Source organism: Aythya fuligula, chromosome 7 (assembly GCF_009819795.1).
Source record: "Aythya fuligula isolate bAytFul2 chromosome 7, bAytFul2.pri, whole genome shotgun sequence".
NCBI classification, from domain to species: Eukaryota; Metazoa; Chordata; class Aves; order Anseriformes; family Anatidae; genus Aythya; species Aythya fuligula.
In genome coordinates, this window is record NC_045565.1 from 31,806,903 (window position 1) to 31,828,209 (window position 21,307).

Consider the following 21,307-nt stretch of genomic DNA (forward strand, 5'->3'; position numbering starts at 1 on the left):
ATCACATGATGTATCTCCAGCATGCTGCCGTAGCGTGGGTCCGTGTAATGGGTGAAGGATAAAAAACATATCTTTTAAATCAGGGCAGTTTGTCAAATACATATTTCTTCAAGAGGCTTGTTTAGTCTGTTTCTGTTTTGCCAGAACATGTGTTTTTAAGGAATATCCTCCTTTACCCGAGTAAATCATGATTCTTTTTTGCTACATCAGTAGTAGTGGTTGAACCCAAGATGACTTGGAGGATGGCTTCGACAGGCTTCCAAAAGTGATGAATATTCATATTCTCTAAACCTTTCCACTCTCTGGGGCAGGACTGCCTTGTTTTCCTGTGTTTATTCAGTGCCTAGCACCATGGGCTCCCTCATACAATCTTGGTCCTGTGCCATGATTAGGCATTAGCAGAGTAAAATATTCTTTATTAGTAATAATGGTGCAAATTAATAGCAGGAAGAGTGAACAAGTAGTCAGGGCTTCACTTTCTGTGCTTTGCTGTCCTCTGGGAGATTTGTCATGCAGATCTCTATGCCAGCAAGGCAATTCTGCAGCGATGGAGCTGCGATCTACTGTCCTGTTCTCTTTAAGTCTTATATCAACAAAGTAGCCACTGACTTCCTCATGTAGGATGCTGAGTGGTGCACCCACAGGGTGTACCCACTGCTCGCACTACTTTCAATATTAAAATGCTGAAGTAGGAGTACCTGAGTATTCCTACTGGAGCTTCCTACTTAAGGCTGATAGATAACCCAAACTATAGGGTAACTCGATGAATTCTTCCTCCATGGAACCTGCTTTGCTAATACTTTTCCCTCTTTGCAGACCAAGAATAGGTATTTATTTCATTTTTAAAACTATCGATTAAATTATCTTATTTGCTAAGTGCAAAGAATGAGCTGCAGAGCAGTGGCTTGAATCAGCCATGCCAGGCACACAGACCTATTGAAAGGTAGCAAGATTCTGGGTTTCACATAAAACAGAGATGTGTCATGAGCGGGAGAAGCAATTACCGATCTCATTAAGGCCGAGTGCATGGGCATGCCATTTCATATTTCAGGTTTATTTTTATCAGGAACATAATTAATGCAAGAAGCTAGTTCCACAGGTTTTATTTTTAGATAGTTCTGGACCCAGCTGAGAAAAGGAAAGCTTGTCATTTCCTCATAGCTGGGTTGCAGTGAAAAGAACAAGAACAATAGTTTCCTGAGGGGGGTAACTGAAGGCTCAGGTGTTCTTACACAGTGTAATCGGAGGCAGGAGTTCACACATGGAGAACATCTTCTTACGTATTCTGAAATCAACAGAGCAGAAATACGGTGCTGTACCATGCATAACGTGTAACCCTGCTTCCCAACAATCTAGTGCACGCTCCTGCTAGCAGAATGCAACACCATGGCTTTAATGCCAAATTCCTTGTGTGAGCTAACAAAACACCCAGTTTCCCTGATTGACAAACAAATCTGAACATCTGGTTTTGTCAATGGGATGGCCCCACTAACAGGGTCAAAGCTAAGTTAAGTCTGGTGTTGGTCACTCAGTGAGCAGCTCAATTATCTTGCCCTGCAAGTGCTACTTCCTACATTTTCTTCTTGACTTCATCTCCACGGATGAGATCAGTGGAAAGGAAGATGGGGAGGGAAGAGCATGGAGATTGCAAAACATGCGGGGAGAAATGTACTTTTCCATGCATGTCTTGCTTGCTGGACTGCGCATTCCTCTTCCCCTGATGACAGTATTATGTGCTGGGTTTTGCTGGTAGCTAGGCAGCTACCCAAAGCAACAAATCCAGGTGCCAATGAAACTTTCCATTGACTGAAGTGGGTTCAAGGGCAGCAGTAACAACTCACAATTCAGTCTCTTCTGAGGCCACAACACAAGGTCCCATACAATATTTTTAACTGCAGATTATTCCAAAAGCTCTTTCAAAACATAATCTGTATTTCTTGCTGCATATCTGTACCAAGGATTTAGAGGGAAAATGGGTTATTAGTACCTAATTTACATTTTGTGTTTTATCCTTTCTGGCAAGTTAAATCTGTGGTCAATGGTTCGGCCCCAAATGGCCTTTCATTACTCAGGCTGTCCAGACATTCATAACCTTATGAGTCTTTACCAAAGAGGCTCATATTTGTGCCAGAAATTCTGAGAGAAGAGAGAGCTCATGTGGAATATGCATAATGTAAGAACTAAATGGAGTTCAAGGAAAGTAAGGTAATATTAATCCCTGATAAGCAGAGATGCTTGACTATTACAAACAATAAACTTGAGCAAAATATTTCAAAAATCTTATAAAGTCTATTTTCTTCCTTGTATTCTGATATTTCATGTTTGTTTATTTAGGCTGAAAAAAATAAATCCCTGGAGAAGAAGCTGCTTGTGTTTTGATTCCCATACAAACCTCAAAGATAGCATCACTGAATTTTCCAGTCAGGCCTTCTGAAATCACTGGGGCTACTCACAGACCAGGGCATCAGCAGGCAGGACAGAACTGGCTCTGTAACACATAATAAATAATTAAGATGCTCTTCCTTAAGCCGAAACTTCTGAGTAAGGATTGCTGTTACTTGGCGGCTGGGTAGCAGCATCGATTATCAAAGTTCCTTAATATTGCACGGTATGAGACTGGGATATTGCCTGAATTATGTAGGCTGAAAATTTCCATGCTGGACATTTTCTCTGCCATGTTTTTTTGTTTGTTTGTTTGAGAGGGGGGTGGATCATTTTGGTTTGGTTTGGTTTGGTTTGGTTTGGTTTGGTTTGGTTTGGTTTGGTTTGGGATGGAGGAAGGTGATCCAGGTGGTAAGGCCAGGACTTGTTAGGCCAGGAGGTAGGTGAGGTTTGGCTGGCCAGGGAATGTTAGATCTCCTTGGCCAGAGAAGCTGAGGGTGGGAATGGCCACGTGAGAGTGCCATAGGAAGAAGACAAATCATGGGGGAATGGCTACAAAACACTGAATTTAAGGGCAGGATCTCATCTTCAGACAAGACAAAACAGTCAGCCAGTATCTGCACATGCCTCTGATGAGGTATGTATCTCACCTCTCTCCAGTGTTTACGGAGGATGGTCAGCTAACTCAATTTACAGTTCCTTCGTCAGCTCCCAGCAGCACAAGTGAGTACTGTGACATCCCTATTTCAGCTCTGCTGATGTGGGTATTATTATGGGTGTCAGTGTAATGTAGTTTCTTTTCCAAAGAAAACTTAGGAAAGAGCTCAGAAAAATCTGTGTTAAAAGGACATTCTTAAAGTGACCAAGTCAAACATTCCCAGCCTCTTGGGTGAGCTTTTCCTAATAAGCAAGGGACTCTCAGAGTTGCTCCACAACATTTTATTTTTCTTTTCCTTTAAAGTTCCTTAAAAAATTAGGAAATCAAACATACAAAAATACGTGTTAAAATGTTAATATTTCTGGATGAGCCCCTAGCTGCCTCTATAGCTTAAATTCATATCTTTTTATATGATACAAAACTACATATTTAACTTTTTCCCCAGGACCCGTAATTCAATCAGTTCAAAAGATGGAGTTAGCCTCGGGATGAAACTGGGTTGTTTAATAGAGGAGGTTAGAATGACGGTCTTGATTTTATCATGACAAAAAGAGACGTGATGAATAAATTCAGGGAATTGCTGAAATGCTGAATAATACCAGTGAATTGCAGCAGCACAGGGAATTGTCTGGTGGGCAGAGCAGTTGAGTGACACACTGGGGAACTGGACAGGGATACACTCTGGTCCACCTAGGTCTTATGTGATGACAGGCAAATAATTTAAAACTTAAAAAGTTTTTCAGAGTTGGACTTAATTGTGCATTTTTCATTTTATGGGTATTTATCTGAGATTTTTGGGTCTCGGTGCAGCTGAAGCAAATGGAAGACTAGCTTTGAATAGAGTGAGTTTTGTATAGGGTTAAATACATGGAAAATCAAGTTGAACCAATCACTGAATACTTTTTATCTTAATATTCATATGTTTATGAACCATCTATAGTTCCCCATCTATAAAACCGGACTAATGACATCTTCTTCATCCCCCAGAGGTGGTGTGAAAATAGATCCATGAATAGGTGTGAAGTATTCTAAGGCTACAGTGGAGAATGCCACAGAAAGGTCCATGGGGAAATGAATCATTCTGTCTCCTGAGCAGGCCGACTGGTGTGCAGTAAATAAAGTCTAGGGCCACACATTGAACCAGAGGAGAAAACGAAGTACTGAATAGCTGCTCATTAAGTAAGCACTGTCCGTTCTGTGCGTTGAATGAGGCGAAGGTCCTGTGGGAAAAAAAACAGTTTGCAGTGATGTAATTAAAGACTGCACCAGAATGCGTGCTCAGTGAGGAATGGCATTCAGGCTACGCAGGAAATTTTAACTTCGGTTTTTCCTAGGTTTTGAGGCTTAACTTTGCAACCTCAGTCATGTTCCTTTAATAATTTGGGGTGTGTCAATGCAACACTACAGCTGAATTCTTCCTTGTGGAATATTATGTCTTTAAAAAAAAAATAAAAAATCTAATCAAAAGTGAATGTGTTGCATTACTTCCTGTTTGCTTCCCATGCTGCTACGGTTAATTGCTTCTTTCCTGCGGGTGGAATGAAGACTTGAAGTCCAATGGCCTCAACCATGGGCTGCTTATTCAATGTGGCATGTAAGCAGCAGGGATTTCCTTGTCCCTGGCTAGAGACCTGCATACTTTACCTCTTCCATGCAAGTAGGATGAAATTAATCAGTGTTGGTTTTCTCAGCAAGCAATGAAATTTCAACCGCTGCAATGTCGGAGGACGAAGACTCCTCAAAGGGGACCAGGCGAAAATGCATGAATGAGAAGTTCCTGCCAAGACATGAACACAGCACTTGAGTGTGTCTGAAATGTTGGGCGCAGAGAGTAAATAAGCCCCATGACAGGTCTAGCCTAAATACCCAGCACTTCCATGGCAGGTAGCCCATACTTTCACCAACCTTGGCATCGCGACGACGATAATATTTTTGCAAGGATGAACTGCACTCGAACAATGTCTCTAATGTTTCAGTGTCGGTGCAAACATGCTCTCCTTTCAGATCAACCATGCGGCTCTTCTTTTCTATCCCCGTTTCCCCTTTTCCTTTCATAGAAGCCCATTTAATGTGGCTGTTGAAGAGGAAATCCCTGTCTTCGGCACGGTTCCTGGGCTCCCCTGGTGACTCAGAAAATGGTGCACCTCAATCCTGGGAGGTGTTAATTCTTAGCTGAGAGTGATGGTTCTCTTCCAACCTATTTCACTGTACTTAGTCTACCGATATCTCACCCTCACAGGAGAATCTGTGTATCTCTAGAGGTATAATTTTATGTGGCAAACTTGACCTCTGTGTTTTGTGAACTCCTCTGAGTTCAGTAATGAAGTAGCACTGTAGCCATGCAGATAGGCCACAGAATATTGCTGGCTAAGTGACAGCTTGCTCTAAACATCAGAACACCCAAAACCATCTACCTTACCTGTTCTTGAGGCCAACATGAAGGTGCAAGCACAAGAGGTTACAAGAGCCTAGGTGATTATTTTCCCTAGGATAAGTGTCCTAAGAGCACTTTGCCTTTGAGCATCACTTCCACCCTTGTGGGCAAAGAGCTGATGCTTCACACGGGGATGAGGTAGTGCCACACGACTGATAAAAGGCAATGTGAGCTGTTGCAGAATTTCCACAGGCAGAAATACATGTAAGACCATGCTTATTTCTAGCCCAATCCATTCCACCTATCTATGTGTCCTTCACCAGCATCATTTGGAAGTAGGTTTCTCAAAGGACAAATACTGAGTTGTGATGTTCCTCATAAAACACCAGTGCTGTTTCTTGCATCAGTTTGGTATAGAAGTTTACGAGATAATGGAATTAGATTTCAGTGTTTTTTTTTTTTTTTTTCCAATTCTTCTGCTTTGTTTACCTAGCAGTGTGTGCATATCTCACGTTAATAACCACGAGTGAAGCAATGTCTGAGTGGGACAGCACTTGGCTGGAGGGGTGCTGGAGAACACTTCAGACATGTGTTAGGATCTCAGTGGTACTTCAGCATCTCTAGTACTTCAGTTCTGTCATGAAGTACCAAGGATGTTGAAGTATCATCTTCCATGTGAGAGGTAAAATTTCTAAACATGTTTTTATTTTCTAAATAATACAGCACTAATTACAAGGTGGACAGCCCTAGCTGAAGATTTTGATTTTGTCTTCTCTTCACCAAAATTCTTTCAGTAGCTTTGGAGATGGTAGTCTGGGTTTTTTGTTTTGCAGAGCTGAACACCATTATTTTGTGTTGCAGAATATTTGTGGTGGTATGTTGAAATTTAGGAATGAAAACATTTTGGAGAAAAACACTTTATGAGGGTAAAATATTATTCATACAACATTGTGAAACGAAACAAAATATTAAAGAAAAATCTGATCAAACTGAAAAAATACAAATATTAGAATAACCTTTAGTATTACATAACTGCTTGTCTTGTTTCCCTATGTGAACTCAGTTTTCATGGGAATAATGCAGAAAGTCTCTTGAAAATTACATTTTCTTTTAAAATCTGCATGAGTTTATTCAAATTTCTTGTGTTCGGACACCAAGTGCCACGCTGTTTCCATCCATCTGAATAACATAGTCTGAAGAGATCCTTGGTACTGAAGACTTCTGTTAAGAAGGAGAGAAAAATACTTTCCGTTGGCAATCCCCTCTTGCACAGGTTTCTCTTAGAGTATTTGGGGTTTCTAAATGACTTTAAAATCTCTTTTTCACTGTTCATTTCAGTTTTACTCAGCAGCTCAGCTCCCTCACACCCACTCAGAGAGGGATGTCACTCAGCAGGCAGTCAAATCACAATGTGAATATAAACCAAGTCCAAGTCAGTGTCTGTTTTATTGCAAGTAGACCACTTGTACTTGGGCCAAAGATCCAGACAAGTGATAATTTAGCAACATTGTCACTGGTCAGTGACACCCCTTAAAACTGGCGAGGGTTGATTTTTTTCAGTGTATCATCTCTTTGACTATTTAGGTTAATGTTGAGCTTATTTTATAATATTTTTCATTTTTTAAAGGATTGGGATTGACAAACGCTTCCAAAAATAATTTGCCAGTGCAAGATTGTGGATTTCTCTTGCACTCAAAGTGTGGTATTTCAAAATACCACGAGGAAAAGTGACAGGAAAAAAAAAAAAGAGAGAGAGAGAGAGAGAGAGAGAAAAGTAAATTTAGCAATGAACATCTAAGAACATCTAGTATCTTGTTAAGGGAATCATTAGTAAAATGGCTGAGATGTTTAGCACTTACAGCAATTATTGAATAGCACGCTCAGTTAGTAATCCCTGTGAATAGCTTTATTATGTGCCTCTCAGTAAAGTGCGCTGCTTAAATATGCATTTGCAGAGTGACTGTGCTAGTGGCTATATATGTTCTACCATTTTATTGACCTGGATAAAGGTTTAGTCTTGATGGCTGCTTCAGTTTCTACCCAGGCTGGTTTAGAAGTCAAAGAGTAGTTTTGCAGAAGTCTTTTTGTCTTAAGAAAGCGATTCACAAGATGTCTCCTTTAGTTTCCTGGAATCGAGATGTTTATTTTGTGCTATGTACAACAGCAACAGTTCTTGTAGATTTCATAACCTTAAACATTCAAATTACAACTTTTACTGAAATTTTCTTTCAGCATGTATTACTCAGAATATCACCAGAAAGGAGACTAAATAACAGCACTAGACAGCAAATAAGTTAGGCATTTCAATCAAAATCTTCAAGACTGGACATAAAAGTCCCAAATAAAAACATATCTCAGTAGCTACCTCCTTTTAGGACAAATCATCCAGTTCTGTCATCCCAATACAAAGTAGGACAAAATGAGAACAACCAAGTGTTTGTTCCTCAGATTTCCCAGGGCGCTTCTGAGGTGAGCTTTCATATTTCTTTGAGGGATTTTTTCCGTTCCTCTGGCCTTGCCGCAGAGACATTGTTGAAAGCCGTTAAAGAAGATAAAGACAACCTCTTTTCTGGTCGGCACAATATTCGCAGCCATGGTGTGGGTAGCCCTTCCCCTGGGGCTGCCAAACAATCTCTGCATTCAAGCACCAGGAAGGATTGGTGATGATGCATCCTCTGTGATCAACACAGGCAAGTCTGGGAGTCCACTGCACCCTGAATAGTGCTGTGACCAGCCGTGAAGACAACAGTTCAGGCACTCATCAAAGTGAAACCTCATCAAAGGCATTGGTCCATGGGTATGTGCTTTTCAAGTGTAACTTATGCGAACAGTAACCAGCTTGTTAGTAGTCATTTGAATTTCTCAACTAGAAGCAGTGTAAGATATCTGTCCGCCTGTCTATCAGTTAATCAATCTGTCTCCCTGCACTTTTTCACTTTTTGTTCCCTTTCTATCCACTCTTGTTCCAACCGGTAGCCAAATGTGAAATAATTTCTGTTAAAAAAAGGATTTTAAAATATTCCCATTGCACATTCACAATTCAGATTTCCTATTAATCATGGTGTATGCACTTCCACTGTCATGTTCACTGAGAGACACACTGAGTGTTTTATTCATTTCAGTTGTGCTTGACAGAGGTGGGAGAGCCAGGCCCAATGAAAGACTCACTGAAATCAATGGGAACCTTTCCATCTGCTTCAGCAGGCTTAAGATCACCTTCATTATTTGTAACAATTTATCATCTTTCCCTGCACCCAGTACTTCACACGACAATCTAGTTTTTGCTTCTGTGATTTAAAGTCTCTCCAATACAAATGGCAAGCTCCATTTTCTCAAGCTAAATGTACTCCTGACCCAGCAGCACCTGCTGGCTGCATTTGAACACAGGGCTTGCTCTGCGAAACGTGGAAACGATGCAGTTGCCCAAATGAGAATTTTTGAGACAATGTCAGGACTTTTAGAGGAGGGCTGTAATAATGTGCCCTTGGTGGGGATGTTTTCCTGACAAGTGCAGAGGGAGTGGATTTTGTTAGAACGAGAACTTGTCTTACACTGGAGAGTTGCTTTGGCTCAGAGCAGAGCATTCTGCCTTTGCTCCTGGAGCAAGGCTGGGTTACCAAATGTCTCTCCAGCCATGGGGACCCCACTCATGTTTTTGTATGCAGTGACTACATTGAGCGCACAGTGTCCCGTTTCATCCTCCTCCTGCTGCTACAAAAAGGGTGGGTGCGTTCTTATCCTTCCTGCCAAAATCGTTGCCAAAATCAACAAAGCCTCATACGCATTCTGGTTCAGATACTCATGCAAACATATTTATGCGACTGTTTGCAGGATTTGACTTTCAAATAAAGTTCCGTGAGCAAAGCTTCAATACAGCTGCTTTCAAAAAACAAATGAGAAGTTCCGTATATATGACCAAAGTGTATTTAGCTGAGAATTTGTTACAATATTCTCCATATGTTTTTTTTCCATATTGGTCCAACTCTAAGGTTTGGACTAGTTCCCTCTTCAGTGTAATGCTGCTGTGATGTGTGGACTTTATCCCTGTAATTCCATGAAAAGAGTGGAAATAAGGAGAGTTATACAAAGCAAACACTGTCTGAATCTGAATAATTACATTAGATGTTCAATGATCAGGAGATTAAATTTTGTTTGTTTTAAAAAAGACAGCCTACAAGCAGAGAAAATTAAGTTGGCAGGGCTTAAAACCAGTTTGGGGTAATTCCATTGTCTTAAATAAGCTTGATTGCGTTTGTATTTTTAATTAATTAAACTTGGATAGTCAGTGCCAAAGCAACACTCACTGTACCGTCATAGATGAGGCTCTCCGAGGTTCTTGTAGAAAATCCTAAATTTAAGGGGAAAAAAACAGCCAAGGCCAAAAATACGTGTTTTCCCCAGGGCTTAATAGGCTAGGTCTAGAGCTTTCTCCAGCCACAAAGTGCTGGTTTTAGCCGCAGACTGGGAAGAGCTGCTGTTTAAAACAAGGAATCTATCAAGCCATTATCCTGTCACAAGGTCTAACAATTTCCATATTTTATTAAAAAATAAAGAAAACAGATGAAATATTTATCGTTCAAGGGAGTGCGCTTTTGCCACCAGGAACCCAACTTCATCCCAGCCCTTGGCTCCGGAGTTTCTGTCGTGCACCTGTGCAGCGCTGGCCGTGCCAAGACAAGCACTCTGCAGGACAGGGGCTGCGTCGTCATTTTTAATCTCTGTGAAGTGCCAGGTGAAGTTATGGAGCAGTATAGCGGTTAATGTATAAAAAGACTCTGCTGTGCTCTCTCGGACTAAATTTCCGCTCCAGGGGTTTGCATTGCACGTAAATAGCACGGATCCGCAGGGCTATCCAGTAGCACTCTGGGCTTACACACTTTAATATACTTATTCTGGCCACACTGCTTTGAGGTAGGGCAGTGCTATTAGCCCCATTTTATAAATACAGCATGCCGCTGAGGTCTGCAGTACGCAGAATATTATTTGTACTGGTACCTGAATTCCCACAGGAGTCTAGCTGCTTGTATTAGGCTTTTATAACATGACTTACTGCCACAGTTCCTGGGAATTTTTGAATGAGCTGAAATGAGGCATTTTTATTCCTGTCTTGTATTCTCTCACCATCTGGCTTGCCTCACTTTTAAAATGCATCACTGGAGACAGGGCACATGGAGAGTCCGCAGCATCTGAACAACAGGTTTCCATATACACACCAAAACACAACAAATCAGCAGCAACAACATCAAAACCCAGAAGAAGGAAAAAAAAATAAGAGAAAAGAAAAAGAAACTTGACTTCCATTGCTTCCCCCTTTTCTGCAACACTCCTGAGCAGTCACAACAACGAGATCTCTCGCTGTGTTACTGCGTGTGTGCTTGGCCAGGTGCTGCAGTTCAAAGAACGATATCCTTGTTTCTTCTTCGGAAATGGGCCCATGTTTTCAGTTTCCCAGAGAAAGAAACCTGACGTGTTTCTCACTGCAAATATGTGGCTTTCCAGCAAAGTTTATGAAGTTCGGACTGGCTGTGAGATCTCCAGTAGAGAAGACCAGAGGAAAATCCAAATATAACAACTGGGTCTGCAGAAGTGTTAGCGTGGCCAGCCTTGGTGTCTTGCTTTTGAACACAAAGATTATCTTTTGTATTGAAGTGTATTTATTATAGATGGCAAACCAACTTTTGTTGAATGTAAGAGCTAATGTTCCAGCTTTCCAGCTTATTCTGAAATACAAGAGCAACACAGGCACTGTTAATAATGCAATCAAAGCAAGTTAAATCCTTTTAAAACATCCACAAAGGAGCCTTTGATAAGAAGCAACTTTCATCAACCTCAAAGACTAGACAGTTTAGTATGTTCTATGTTTATTAAGTTTACATGTAGGCAGTGGTAATTTCACTTGCAGCTGAAGAGCAGCACTAAATTATAAAACATGTTTTTAAGCCCTAGTGTTAGACTTGCTGATTTAAAATGAAAAATGTATTTTTATTAATGTAGCTCTAGATGGGGTTATTTGCTGTTTAAAGACACAATTTGTTTTCCATTAGTACCGCTACTGGACACAAAACACACAAAACAATTCTGTATACTTTAAAGGCTTTGGTCTTTTTTTTTTTCTCTTCTTTTTTTTTTTTTTTTTTTTTTTTTTTAGCAAAATGAAGCAAACTACTACAAGTACATACTGTACAATGGGCTGTAAGAGTCTGTTGAGTTCAGTCATGCAGCATGTTTTTTAATCTTGCTTTTAGTTCCTGCTTTTGTCCTTTGTTCAACTGAGTGCTCCTGTAAGAGAACTTATGTGTGTAAAGTTGAGGTGTGCAAAAAAACAGAACTGGTTTGGGATTTGGGCTGGAGTGGTTGGTTTCTATGTTAGCCGAATCCCCCCAAGTTTGAATGAAGATTGAGGCATCAATCACATTGCGAGTTTGAGGCATCTCTACTGAAGTTTCTACTGTTCTGGGGCTGGTGGGAATCACTTTGATAGGCCTCTGCACCTTGGAAAAATAAAGTTCTACTTTTGGTGTGCCAAAAATCTTTCAAATGGATTGCTAGCCAGTTCTGGCTTTGCTATGGCTTCCTATTGTCCAGCTCAGGACCTTTTCTTCCATGTTTTTGGTGTGTTTTCTTTGTTGTTTTGGACTAAAGCAGACTGGAGACAGCAGATGAATATTATACTTGGAACATCTACTTGAAAGATTATCACTTTGATTCACCTTAAAGAAAACAAACAGAAAGAAATGGAAAGGGAAGATGAGCTCAGTTCTTTTCCTGGATCCTTTTGAAACTCAAGCATTAGCAGGAAAAAGACCAATTAATTCTCACTGCACCCACTTTTGGGTTTCTAGGTGCTTGGGAGGGGTTTTTGTTTGTTTTTTATTTTTAGGCAGCAGAATTACATTGCATTTGGATCTTACTCAGGCTTAATCCAGGCTGATTTGATGCCAAGCAGAGAGGAGATCCAGAGGCCAAGAACAAATTTGCATGGTGCATATCTTCTTGGTGATTCTCCGTGCATTTCTTTGAAATACCTTCTCTTGGGACTCCAGTATTTTTAAAAGAAATGAAATGCTGCTTAACAGATAGTTCATAAGTGCAATCAGTAACCACACCAGCAAGGACAAACAAGCTGAAAAGGTGTTCCTGGCCTTTGTACACTTCATAAGTGAGATTTAAACTAAGCTCGTCACGCCCCACAGGCATTTCACAGGAGGAAGCCCCACCAGCTGATCACAGGTGTTGGATCAGCAGCCCTTCAAAAAGAGGGCTTCAGTCCAGAAACAGAAGTACGGCTTCCCAGAGCAGTCTGAGGGAAGGTTTCTCGCTTAGACACCTGCAGTTTGCACTGCGGGAAGCAATATCAGAAAAGACTGTTTTTTTAGCCAAGGGTCGTCACCCAGTTTCCAGGCTCACCACTAAGCCTATGAAAACCCACAGGTTTATGGCAAATGTGAAACAGGAGGAGGGATCTGCTCTCTCTGCAGACCATTGTTTATCACTGAAATTGCTGAAAGTGATATTTTGAGCCAATTAAGACAAAATATTTTCACAAGGTGCAGGGAGGTTTTTCTCTAATTAAAATATTAGGGTTTTTTCCCCTTTTACTTGAAAGTCAGAGATTTTATCAGCAGCTGCTTGTTTTCATACATCATTTTGCTTTTTTATTTTATTAATGATGTTTTGACCAGTATGAAATTTTACTAACAGCACTGTTCTTTCTAGATGTGTGTTTAGGTATTTTTCAGAATAAAAAAATATCTGATGGGGAACAAATTTGGCCATAGACTTTGAATGCTGGTGATATTATTTGTGTACAGGTATTTGTATTTAGGTGTGTTCTGTGTGCTGACTGCTCTTTAAAGTATTTTAATATATGAGCTACAAAGTAAAGGAAAAATGAGTCAATAGAATTTATAATAAATATTGTTTCTCTTCAGAATGTTTATGATGGTATTTTATATAAAACCTTTTCATAAACATCTTAATCTATATAATCTGTGTAGTTACTCTGACAGGAAGAAAAATAGTTCATTTGCATGCCCACATTATTTACCAGTTATATTTTCTATATAAAGGGTTCAGCATCGGTGAGATGTGACTGTTGTTGTAGACGTTCAATCCACCCAGCTTTTCACCCCCGTTTTGGGTGACTTTGCAGGTGTTAAACAGGATTCTGCTGAAGCAGGAGGGTCCGACTACCAAAGATATTGCTCTCAGGACTGTTTTCGTTACACTTCATCATCATAAGCATATGGTTTCACTTCCAAGTGTTTAACATTTCCATTTCCTCAGGAAATCATTCTTTCTATTTTTTAAACTTTTGAAACTGGAGGGATATTTTTGCTGGCAGGCAGACCGAGCACGACACGGCGCTTAACCCCAGCCCGAGGGATCGGCCGGCTGTGCTACCTGCGTCCCTCCTCGTCTCCTCCCTGCGCCCGCAGCTTCTCTCTGCAGCACTGGGTGCCTCAGCCAGGCCTCCGGGGAGCAGCGTGCTGCTAAAACACCTCTGCTTTGCTTCATTCCTTGCCTTTATAAAGCTATCCACTCGGTTTTCTGCATGAGCTGAGGGAGGTGGTTTTGTTCCTCAGTCCACTCCAGGGCCCGCACATCCCGAGAATGAGTGAGCGCAGGACCCTGTAGCTGACTTGGTGAGGTCAATGTAAAACCAGGGCCTAAGAAAATACTCCATGTCACCTACAAGGAATGAAAACAGTTGCATCATGTATTTATTGTCTGTATCAGTATATCCAGCACTTAAGTGAACATTACCAAGGAGTGGATGGCTCAAGGGAACTGCTCTGGCTCTTGTGTTTTTGGAGATTATTTCTGGTATTTCCTTTTTCCTCATTACAAACGGGTCACCGTTCCCATGTGCTGGCCAAGTTATATACTGTAGAAGTATGTCTGTGCTCGTATCAGCTTTGTGTTTAGATTATCCACACATGTAATAGCATTCAGCTTCTTGTTTTCTTTTCCTGGTGTGTTACAAAGTACAGCCATTCAACGTACAATTTGCATGCTTGTTCAGCTGTTATCACTAGCCCTTCTGTTAGGAAAGTGTCCTGCAGTGGGTGTCACCATGTTATATCACCTTTGAAAAACTGCCCATTTTGTACTATCATTGACACCGGGCATCAAGAAACATGGTACAAGAGAAAGTGCAGAACAAACTGGCTGATTAATCATGTGTTTGTTCCTTTATCTTCTATTCTGTCACAAATCTGTGACTCAGACGGTCGCATTTTTTGCATGGCCTGTTTAATATTGAGGAAGGTTGCTGTGGGTTTGGGCTTCTAGAGGGATCAGGTCCTGAGAATGGTCAGGCTGTGTGCTACAGATATTTGGGTTGTGTGTTTTATTCATGCCTTCAGAAGAGTTAGCTCATCACGACAGCAGGAAACAGCCTCAGGCAGAGGGAGCTGCATCTCCAGAGCTCCCAGGGCAGCTCACCTGAGCTCCAGCTCTGCACGCTCTGGGGCACCGTGAGCTGATGTTTTGATGCACCCAGGCACTTCCCTACCTCCTTTGCCTACCTTAGTGCTGTACATGTCTGTGTGTTTTGTCATCTTCTCAGCAGGAGAGCTCCTAGGTCAAGCAGTGTGAACTTGCAGTGCTTGCAAGGACCCCCCAAGGCTGCTCAGCATCACATCGGGCTGGCTTGCTTCCTGACCCTGCCCATCTGTGTCATGCAAACAAACCAGGGTCACGGGCTAGTTGCTGATAGTTAGGCTAGAGGTCAAGTTAAGATTTATGCAGTGATCTAGGTGCAGTTTTATTTGCTAGAGGCTGCCAAAATGTTGCAGTCTTCTGGATAGAGAGAATGAAGTTGTGATCCAACCTGGGCTGGCAGGAACAGTCACAAAACAGTGCCGGTATATTGTCCCAGACCACTTCAGAAAACCCAAGCAGGGGGAAGCTGAATTAAAAACCATCCAGCCCCATCCCGTGCCTCCCTGCAGGTGCCTTGGAGGCAAAATCCTGAGGTATAGCCACAGCCACACACAAGCAGGGCGTTGCTCTGGCAAGGTCTGGGCCTGGGGTGCTTCTGCCATCGTACTGCTGTGTGGAGACTGACTGCCATCCAGCTACAGGGGAGCAAGGCCAACGTGCCATGTGTCTTATCAAGAGGGATGTTCTGGCAAGGCCGAGCACGGTCCTCAGGGTACCAGCTGTGAGGAGAAGACCCTCAGCTGGGTGCCGCCGGGACAGCCGGGTGCCTACAGGATGTGTCCTGGGGTGGAAGGGAAGGGTGGTGGGACAAAGCAGAGGGGGAATAAAAGACACTGCGGGCCTGAGAGAAGTACCCAAGGCACTGACAACTTGTGTGGGTTTAGTATGTCTGTTTGCAGTGTTATGTTATGTGTTTAGAAGCTGGTTGTTTCCATAATAACAGCAACTGCCATATGGCAGCGAGGAGGGTGGTGAGAGGAACGCTTAAGGAAACACAGTATGTTGTTTGACATGTGTGTGCTTCTAAAGGAATAACGTGTCTCCAGCGAGTGCTGCTGCTCCGAACAGGCTGGGGGATCTGCTGCTCTCGACAAAAAAGCCCTCTCCGTTTGTACTGGTGCGATAGCAGTTAATGAGGCCGGCCCTTCTCCCATGTATTCCTGCATATAGTACCTGCAGTTGGCAAAGGACCTGCTTTAACAGCAGGGTGGTTCTGGGTGCAGAAAAGACCCCACATAGAGAAAGACTTGTAAACATGACTGTTATGGGGAAATACTCTTCTGTAGAGGAGTGTTGTGCGAAGCTGGAGCCAGCTAGATGCCATGTACTCCATCCTTAGGTTGGTGCTCTGCAAGTAAATAGAAATTTTGAAACCTTTGAAAATATGTGTTTTGCAACAAGTAATTAGTATAGAGTGGATTCTACATTTCCAGAAATTAGGGTCACTTTAGTGCGTATTTGGGAAGGAACCAGGAAAGTCACCACGAATTACAACTTCTTCTCGTCAGTGTATGATTCACATTTCAGGGACTTGTAATTTGCTCCTCAAATTCCCGCAAACACTGCCCGTCTGAGTGGTACCTTTGCAGAGTACATGCAATTCCCCCATGGAAAAATGTGAAGTTATTCTTTCATAATAGCTGAATGGCTTTTGTGGGGCTTTTACCTACATCAGTTCTGTAAAATTGGCCTGTCTTGTTCAAGACTTAAGCTATTAATTATATTTGCACTTGGATACCTGAAACGTGGTGGGAAGAAGTCATTTCTAATCTGGGTCATCCTTCTGCACTCACTTTCAATGTTTTAAACTCCTAAGCAACCCCAAAGGCAAAGCTCTTCTCATTTTCATGCTTCTCTTCTCTTTATTGCCTCTAGAGAGAGATTACTGCAGCATATGCGAAAAGCAGCCGATCGGAAGGCTTCTCTTTCGGCAGTTCTGTGAAACTCGACCCGAGCTCGAGTGCTGCATTAGGTTCCTCGACTCGGTGGTAAGTCCCTTCTTGTGATATTTCGCGGTGCTTTGTGGCTCTGTGCCTCGGCAGCGAGCTGAGGAGCAGCGCTGGCAGGGCAGGAGGAGTGATGTCCTGCTCTGAAGGCACAGCAGTCACTGCCTGCCCCGACTCTGGTGGACTGACCTGTGTGATCAGCTTGGTGCTGTTCTGGAGCTCCATGCTCGATGGGCACGCAGCTCTGACCTCCAGAAGTCATACTGCCACGGGATGGGGTTTTATGTCTGACGCACCTGAGCAAGCTGCTGGAGGTGGAGGGGCAGCGCTGCACGCAGGCTTGGCACCAGTCTCAGGGGACACGAGCCACCGCAAAGGGAGGAGCCCAGCTCTGGGCTGGCAGAGCCTGTGTCAGGCCCAGGCACGAGCAGCTGGGTGGCAGCGAGTGACGTCTTTTGGTATCGGGATGTCTGCAGTGCTGGGAGGCACTGGGAGGAAAGGAAAGATGATGAATGGACTGACAAGAGGGGATGAGGAGTGTGATAATAATATCTCACTCTTACCAAGCCTCTTCATCAGTAGATTTCAAGGTGATTTATAAAGGGCATCCTGATCTTATCTTGTTTTTTTTTTTTTTTTTTTTTTTTTTTTTCCAATAGAGGCATGAGCTATAGAAGTGACTTTATTGAGGTCACCAAGAAACTCCTGCCAAACCTGCTATTGAAGCCCAGCTCCATTTCCCTCTCTAGAGAGCTCCCAGCTAAACCAGCCACCAATCAGCCCCCACAGCCCCTGGAAGGACCTGATACTCATTCCCAACCTCACAGCATTTGGCCATGTGTAGTGCCAGCAGGAGAAGCTGCTCACAGTCCCAAAGTCCTCACTGGCTTGCTTGCTGGGAGCCTCCTGCAGGGTAGGGCGGTGAGGAGCCAAAAGGCTACACCCCACCAGGCTGGCAGATGAGCTGCCAGTTGTCATCACTGAGTGTGCATGGCCAGGGGACTTCGCTCTCTAGGTGGCACTAAGTCAAAAGCAAAGCAATGCATACCAATGGGAACAGAGTTTTTTTTTTTTTTTTCTTTGTGCTGTGGTTGGCTATTCTGAAGTATAGGCAGATGTGGAGGTTACACTAAAGTTGTAAAGGTAAGAGTTTGGAAGAGGACATGTCATCACTTACAGCGTGTATTAGTACCACAGCACCTACAACAAATCTGCATCGCAGAAAGCATTGGATAAAGTTCTTTAAAATCAATTTCAGTTGGCATTTTCGGTACCATCACAACTTATAAAATCGTCTTTGAACTTCTGTAAACTTTTTGACTTGATTAACATAATTTAAAACATTCTAATGCTTTTTCTATACATTTTTATTAGACTCCTTTTGCAATTTGATTTCACACTCAGGCTGCTGAATCATAGCAATGTGTTGTAAAATTGGCATTTTCTTTACGTGGCTTACAGCAGTGCTGAAGCAGGATGACATTTGGCTTAAAGTGTTACTTGCAGTCGACATTAGGTCTCCATTCTACCGGAGTTACAAGTGCCAGAGCAACATGCTTCTGCAGAAGGTTAAAAACACTCCACCTTCTGCTTAACAGAGTGTAGAATTACCTGGCACTGAGCGATCAAAGAAAGTACACAATCAACTTCACAGGTAAACCAAAGGAGGACTTCATTTTCCCAAGTGCATGTGGCACACCCATTGCTAAATTGCAGCACTTTGACTCTTAGATATGAGAGGCCATTAGAGAATTCATGGATTCATTCATTTCATGATGTGAACTGATAGTCCTTCTCTGGGGATATACCCAACATCAGCTTGTTAGGGATTTCCACACGTCAGCAGAAAGTGTAGTGTTTAGCTTTAAATGACAAGCTGAAGCATTTAGCCTCATATTTCTTCAGGCTAAAAAAGGCAACCCTTCAATTAGCATGTCTATGGAGAGGTTTCTGTGAGAGGTTTTGGGTGGTCACAGCTTCCACCTTATATTCCTTGTGCTGGTTGTGATTTTCTCCAGTGGGAAGACTTAGCCATCGAGGGTCATGAAAGGACCACACCTGACAGAGTCTTCATGAGGTTGTGCTCAAGGCAGGTGGGCAGGAGGACGTTTTGGGTACCCTGCCCATGTTTATCTTGCATCCAACCATCATCTCCTAGAGAGGTGCCTGCCCTAATGAACCATCGATTTCATGAACAAAATGTTGAGCTGTGTGGAGGTCTGAATATTTGCTGTATTTAAAAGCTAATTGACAGCAGCCTCCTTTGTCTGTTGATTTCAAATTCTGTGCAAGTTTGTTCCCAGCCTGTGAAAATCCCTGTATTACCCAATGTTAAGGTCTAGCAACACAGCCCATAGCCATTAAATTGGATGATAGCTACTGAAATTCACCCAGCAGGGTGACACTGTGTTGAGTGAGTAGTGGGACTCAGGCCAAATCCTATGTTAGGCAAAAAAGTCCTGTAACAAGACCAAAAGTTTGACTTTACAGCCCTACTCTGAGACCACCAGGAATGTGAAACCTCTTGGAGACCACCTGCTGTAATAAGCTCCGAGCAGAAAAAGCCAAATCTTCTGCTTTCTTTTGGCTTAATTATTTTTCTAACATAAGATGCAAAACTTAGCTTTTCTTTGTTGTATCAAATTAAAAAATAATAATAATAATAGAGGTAAATATTTAGCTGCTCACCAGAGGGTCAGAGAGCTTTCTGTGCACTGAGAAGCTAGCCTACCTCTCTTTTACAAAAGGAAGGTGAAGCCAAGAGCACAACTAGGTGACTTTACCAGGTCATGCTGTAAGTCATGCAGAAGCCAGTAATTGATCCCTCCTCATTTTCACTAGTTTTTTCTAACGAGTGAACTCAATTGCCTGCAAAGAAAGCAGCAACTGGGACTCTTGGGAGGAAACCAGAAGCTGAGTCAGGCACCCAACAACCTACCAACGATTTCCATTTCCATACTTATGTTTGACCAAGTTTTGCAAGAACTCTCTCACCCCCTTGCTTCCAAAGGCTGGTAAAATCAGCCAGACCTTGCAGACCAGAGTGCATAAAGCAAAAAAATCTCCTTTCTGCTGGACATTTATTTCAGCTGTTAGGTGGAATAAGAAACCTGGTCTGATGTAGTCTCCTGCAAATCTAATTTTAGCAGCATCTGGTGGTAGTTTTTTTTTTTTTTTTTTTGTCTGTACTGTTAAGCAGTTGTTAGGCTGGCTTTCTGAAGAAAAAAGAATTTGTATCATTGCATTCTGCATGTGTGTAGGTGTGCATCCGCTAGTTCCTTCTAAACCTTGTGACTACCTTGGCCAATTTCAGCCAGTAACTGAGATGAAAGTGCCCAGAGACATGAGGTTTCTGCCTGTCTTCTGAGAACAATGCTCAGGAAATCACAGTCTGTAGTAAAATGGGCTACAGCAATATGTGGTTTGTAAGCTGTAGGTCCCCACATTAAATGATAAACACGATAAAAAGGAAGATCCCCAGGGCCTTGCAGTGGGGTGCTGGTGGAGCTGTGGGGTCAGTGAGTGGCCGTCAGCATGGCCGTCCATCTGGGAAACTGGGCAGTGGTGACCCCCTCTGCTAGGCCACACTAATATTATAAGGACAGAGAGCCATCTCTTGTGGGTATCGTGCAAACAGTTTCATGACTTCACTAGATAAAATATCTGGTAAGTACCAATGGTTACAACTTGTGCTTCTGAGTACGTGTGTGATTATACACACTGCATGCTTATCTCTGAGCACATAAACACGGAGATCGCCCATGAGTAGTTCACCAAACTCTTATGTAGCCATTCGGATGAACGAACTGTGCAAACATCATCTATTATCATTAAACGGAGCTGTTTTATGATTAAATCAGCTCCCCATAAGCCCTTAACAAAGAATTCACACACAGCCCCAGAGCACACTTTGCTGTGCTTACAAATACTTCAGCAACGTCACGGAGCATGGTAGCTGTCGAAGGACAGACATTACAATAAAGTGCTGGGGGATTTATTTCCCCTGCTAAGAGGCAGTTCAGGGAGCAGGTCACCTATTAACAATGTTTTCTGCCCAGCCAGCCTGTCCAGCAGCACAAGAGGTGGCACTTCAGCAGGGACCCCCCTCCTTGTGTCCCCTCCTCAAAAGGGGGGCCAGCTCCCCACATTTCCCTCTCCTCTCTTCTCCTTCGACTTTGGTGTGCCCTTGTAATGAAGACCTCACTGCAATCCCATTGATTCCCTTTCCTGTTTTGTTTACACGCACTCATCATTTCTGAATGTATAATTTTCATTCTCAGGGGATGGTTTTTAACAGGTTATTGTGGACTAGATTTAGCCTAACTGGAGGGAGCTGGCAGCAGAACATGGTTAATTCTGGTCAAGGAGAATGAAACATGAAGTTATTTTCTCTCTAACCTGGACATTGCCATTTTTTGCATTGAAGTGTATGAGATGGAGGAAAATAGCCCTGGTGCCTCTCCACGTTGGCTCTGCTGATGTTATCTGGGGCCGGGAGTG

At 42.6% G+C, this 21,307-nt stretch overlaps 1 protein-coding gene across 1 annotated transcript in view; it reads left to right on the forward strand.

Moving 5' to 3' along the window:
• GRK5 (G protein-coupled receptor kinase 5) overlaps window positions 1–21,307 on the forward strand; it is a 164,945-nt gene that overhangs the window by 86,977 nt on the left and 56,661 nt on the right. The window contains exon 3 of the mRNA XM_032190945.1: window positions 16,737–16,849. Coding sequence (XP_032046836.1) covers window positions 16,737–16,849 — 113 coding nt within the window. The remainder of the gene's footprint in view (window positions 1–16,736; window positions 16,850–21,307) is intronic.